The sequence below is a fragment of the Neophocaena asiaeorientalis genome, unplaced genomic scaffold (genome assembly GCF_003031525.2).
Source record: "Neophocaena asiaeorientalis asiaeorientalis breed wild unplaced genomic scaffold, Neophocaena_asiaeorientalis_V1.1 scaffold586, whole genome shotgun sequence".
Classification (NCBI taxonomy): domain Eukaryota; kingdom Metazoa; phylum Chordata; class Mammalia; order Artiodactyla; family Phocoenidae; genus Neophocaena; species Neophocaena asiaeorientalis.
The window spans coordinates 632,665-637,884 of record NW_020174916.1 but is presented as its reverse complement, the minus strand read 5'-3'; the positions used below and the strand labels follow the sequence as shown (position 1 = coordinate 637,884).

General features: G+C 43.0%; 1 protein-coding gene across 1 annotated transcript in view; it reads left to right on the top strand.

Annotated features, from left to right (window-relative positions):
* The window catches only part of ZIC3 (Zic family zinc finger 3), an 11,562-nt gene that overhangs the window by 3,829 nt on the left and 2,513 nt on the right, over positions 1–5,220 (top strand). The window contains exons 2-3 of the mRNA XM_024760429.1: positions 25–173; positions 2,729–2,746. Of these exons, the coding sequence (XP_024616197.1) occupies positions 25–173; positions 2,729–2,746 (167 nt within the window). The remainder of the gene's footprint in view (positions 1–24; positions 174–2,728; positions 2,747–5,220) is intronic.

Genomic DNA, 5,220 nt, shown 5'->3' with positions numbered 1-5,220 from the left:
CTTTTGCGTTTCTGCCTTCTGCAGGTGAGAAACCTTTCAAATGTGAATTTGAAGGCTGTGACAGACGCTTTGCCAACAGCAGCGACCGCAAGAAGCACATGCATGTGCACACCTCGGACAAGCCCTATATCTGCAAAGTGTGCGACAAGTCCTACACGCACCCGAGCTCCCTGGTAATTACCTCTTTATTAGCGGTCGGCGGTTTATAAACACTCGGCCCGACACCGGGTCGCGGAACGGAAGCGCCTGCGCTGCCAACCCTGTATCTTCCACGTTAAATCCGATTTGCTCCAGCGTTGACACCTTGAACCCATTTTGGGGACCCGGAGGGGGGCGGGGGAGAGCACAGTGGGGAGGAGGAGGGAGCGGAGGGAACAATCAGTTGTTTACTGGGAAGCTCTAACCGAGCTCGCCAGGGCTGGAGGTCTCAGTGGCCGCCTCTACCCGGCTCAGCCCGCGGTGGGAACCGCGAGTGCCCGCGCCGAACCCGGGGGCGGGTGGTTCATTCCCTCTTCGGCTTTCGGTAAAACAATAGGGCCGAGGAGCGCGGTGGGATTCCCACGCATTTGTCTGAGACCTCGCAGCGCCCAGGGCACCCGTGCCACCTTTCTCTGTACCTGCTTTCCCAAGCCAAAGCGGGCTTGGCGAAACCTGGGCCCGGAGTATTTTGTAGGGCCCCAAAGACTACGTGCTTACCCCGCTCCATCCGCGGAGAAAGCATTTCTGAAGGGGCATGAATAAATCAGAGTGCTTTATTCCTTTTCCATAATGCCAGTCTTAGGACTCAGACTGTTTTGTTGGTGAACATCTTGGGGTTTTCTAGACATCGGTAATGTGGAAATTAAAAACAAAACCCCCAAATCAGCAGCATTTCTCTTTTAAGTGGGTCACTGGGCGGTCTTGCTCTTACAGTGCTCTAATTCTGCTCTTGTTTTTGCTTGCACAATGCCAGTTGGAATTATATTCATTATAATATATACATGTTAATTTTAGGTTCATGAATCTCAAGGGTCAGATTCCTCCCCTGCTGCCAGTTCAGGCTATGAATCTTCCACTCCACCCGCTATAGCTTCTGCAAACAGTAAAGATACCACTAAAACCCCTTCTGCAGTTCAAACTAGCACCAGCCACAACCCTGGACTTCCTCCCAATTTTAACGAATGGTACGTCTGAGGACAAACACAAACACAAACCCTGTTAACCATAGAATGGACCAAATGCATTTTAAAAAGAAAACTGAGACCAATCAGATGGAAATGGAGTTTTAAGGCAAGAGGCCATACATAGGGCTACATCTTGTTAATTGCAATTGTCCAGGAAGGTTTTGGGGCAAGATCCCAAAGTAGCCATGCCCTTTTTTCTCAGGATTAGAAAATATGTTTTGGCATTTGAAGGATTAAAAAAAAAAATCTTCTCACTGCTTTTTCCTCCCTTTTCTCTTGCTCTCTGCTCACCCCATCCCTAAACGCCTTCAGTTCATTTTAACTCTTGTCCTGTTTCCTGAGAGGAAGTTATAGAAGGCTTATTGGTGGTGGTGGTGGTGATGTTAAAACTGATGGAAAAATCTTCGCCTTAGTGGTGATTGTTTAAACTCTCACAGTCTTAAACCGTGCCAAAGTCCTGTTATGTCTTGAACTTTTCCTCAAAGCATTACATTTGTGAATGTATTTTTGTCTAATGGGGTCGAAACTGTTGTTCAGTATTTTTTCAGGCTGAGGATGTGATGTTACTCTACACAGATTGTGACGTTTAGTATACAGTTGCCTTTTGTAATAACTTTTTTTTTGTAAATACATATCCATTGATGCCATATTTATCGTTTGTAATTTAATTATTGCTACAAGTGCCGGGAACTGAACAATATTTATGGAAAATGTTTTCTAACAAATTCTGTACAGCTTTTGATTATAACCGCTTTAGCATTAAATTTTATTGTTTTGAAAGAACACAAATTTACAATTTTTGAACCACTGACTCCTTTCTCTTGTTTTGTAACAGCCTCCTTCTACAAAGAGGAGACAAGAGCAAATGAAACTTGTTTGTTGGTATTTATAACTCACTCAGATCCCTTTTTTAATTGTTAAATTATTTTTCTATTGCAGTATAGATTCTTTACAGTGTCAGTTTCCATCTGGGAAGACCCTCCTTTCTTTATCTCTAGCTCAGATGGTTGTTTAACTGCGAGTTTAAATGTGTTTGTCCTGGATTTTCGGCATGCAAATCAAATATTACTGATCAATTCAGTTAGTGGCCATGACATCTCAATCTTGTACTTCAAAGACTGAGAAGCTGGATTTAATCATCCCTGCCCTACATATATAAACATAAGGTAACCTAATGAGTTTTATGTCCCTTAGTTTTTTTTTATTATCTTACATAAAAATGAACATTGCGGCAAGATGCATGTCTGTCTATTCTATTGAGAGATCACCCATATACCTATATATGTTTGTATCTATGACGTATCTAATCTGCCTATCAAATCTATCTATCTATATATTTTCAAAAGTAAGCATATGTCTGAAACAGTGGTGATGAGTAAGGCCAGTCGAGCCGTGCTTACTTATGATTAAAGTGCTTCTTAAAAGAACCATAGTCCATTTACAATTTTGGAAGGCAAAGGCTGGTTTGTTTTGCTGTATATAGTTCAATTCGTAATTATCACAATTATTCATAACATTTTTATAGCGGTGTAATAACTGCAGCGGTTCTGAAATATTATGGAAAGAAAAAACATTTGCAAAATGTGTATTTTTAAAGTTCATGGTTTGTAGGCAAAGATGTTAAGAGCATTGTTTCCATTAAAATCAATAACAATGAAAAATGGTTGTTTGCTTTGTGATAAAATATTAACAATCCATTTAATCTTCAGCGAAGCAACTCATTTGGACAAACAGTTCTCTTACAGTTATATGAAAAAGAAAGTGATTGCTATTTTGGGGGGGTGGAGTGGGTAGAGTACTGAGAGAGGTTTTTTGTTTTTTGTTTTTTTACTAATTTAGGGTGCTGTTTAATATTGAGAGCCCAATCTCTTCATGAATAACCAACTTGCAAATCAGCAAATAGAATGGTGGAGATAAGGAATTGTAAAGAATTTAGAAATGTAATGAATAGGCCAAGTACCTCCTTCTCTTGAAGGGGCAGTGCTCTAGGATTTTTGGTGGCAGTCAGTTTGGTATTATACATAATCATTTTGAATTCTAGAATTTTGTTTATTGTTCTTTTTGAAGAAATAAAGTCTTGGCACATCTATTTATAACTTTTTGTATTTGGTGCCTGATTTTCTTCCATGTTCAAATAAATCGACCTTAAATTGAAATGCTCAGAGAAGTTCTGATGATTAAACGAAACTTTGATTCCCTGGACACAGTTGAAGCAGTGCATTTTAAGTTATCTACTGATGTTTGTCAACAGTTAATTATTGACAGTTTCTAATTGCAAAATGCTTTGGATGCGATTTTTTGTTTGTGGAGAATGCGTTTTTTTGCACTTTCCTCCACCAATAGACAAGGCAAGGGTCTGAATGCCATGAACGGATTGGGATGACTTCACAAGTGATGAGCAGGTAACCTGGTCAGTCTACCACTCGTAGCCCAGACATTCCAATCTTGACCTTGACATTGAGGGTGCTGGACCAAATTCCTATTTCAGGATTTTTCCTTCACTTCAAACCAGAGACCATTTTAAACGCTCAGCAAGTTTTCAGAAAGTGCATACTCATAAGATTGGCTCTAAATGTGTTCCAACTGAAGTCTAAATAATGTTTTTCTTCCGAAATATGCATCTAACTTCCACAGTTTACTGTTTTCTCTATGAATTCCCTCTCTACCCCCAATGTAACCTAACCTTAAATGGCAGTAGAATGATGGGTTGGTTGAAAGATTATTTCAGAAACTTGCTTCCCCCACCCCTCCGCATTAAATATATTAAACAATTAAACATCTCCTTAGGACACAAAGAAGAGTTTGCTCTTTCTTTACTAGGCTTGAAATTACTCTACCATAAAAATTTACAGTAGAGCGTTGTGTCCTAAGAGGGGAAGATGCCAATGAACAATGATGATAACCTATATTAAGATAATGTAAAAGTTTTGCCCCTCTACATGATTTCCTCAAACCTCGGTGTAGCATCATATTTCTCAAATAGTCTATCCCTGTGCCCTTGTCACTTGTTGCAAAGAAAAGTTTACGTTAGTAGAAAACTTTTCACAGATTTTCTTCCTATAATCTGACTCTGGGAGTGCACATTGACATTCTTGAATTTTCAGTAAATACCTTAAAGAATACGCACCCCCCACCCCCCAACAAAAGAACCTTGTAGCCCTAAAGATAGATCAGCTGGAAACCATGAATGTCAGCTGGGTTCTTCGTAATCGACCTGTTATTTTACTTCTTGCACCTGGTAAGACCTTTGTGAAAAGTCCATCTTTTCCAAAATGGGTGGTTTAGTTTAAGATTTCCACGTTGGGTGGGGAAGGGGAAGGTGTCTATTTCCACGCAGACAGAAGTGTGGACTTCATCCACCTTGGAAGGTTAAAGATCCGGGTCCAGGCTAAGCAGGGCAGTCGGTCTTAGCTACTGCGGAGGTTGGAGAGTTAGCAGGGATCTCCTCCGTTCACAAAGCCTCCCAGGAAAGTTGTGTTCAGGACTTCCTCGCCCCTCCCCCCCTCCTCGCTGCCTGCTGTCTCCTCGCCTCTTCGCCCCTGGCTCCTTCTCCTCCCCTTATAAAACCCCCCAAACAAACGAAAAAAGTCTAAGGGCCTCTTTCCACTTAAGTTTCTGAAAGAATCGCTACCGGCGTGCTCATCCCCTGAAGCGCGGGATCTCCACCCGGCAGCTAGGCTGGTTTTCTCTCGGGCTGTCTGCCCCCTCGGGGCTCAAGTCTAGTCAGGCTTTGCCCCGGGACGAGGCCAGGCGTTGCGAAAGTCAGGGCTCCCGCTCGGGGTCCCTGTACACACACCAAGTTCTTGCAAGGCCCGTTCGAAGCTGGGGCCGGGAGGAGGGGACCTCATTTCCTACGGTCAATTCTCTCGCGGTCTCGGCCAGCTGACCCTTTGACCTCCACCTACAGGGCCCTTGGCGGCCGTAAGCCGGCGGTCGCCCGGGCTCCGAGGACGCTTCGCGCCCCGTCGCCTTCCCGGCCTCATTAGGCCGGCGGGGCTGTAAAGCAGGAATCAGCCGCTACCTAATCCGGACCTGGGGTCAATACGAGCCCAAACAA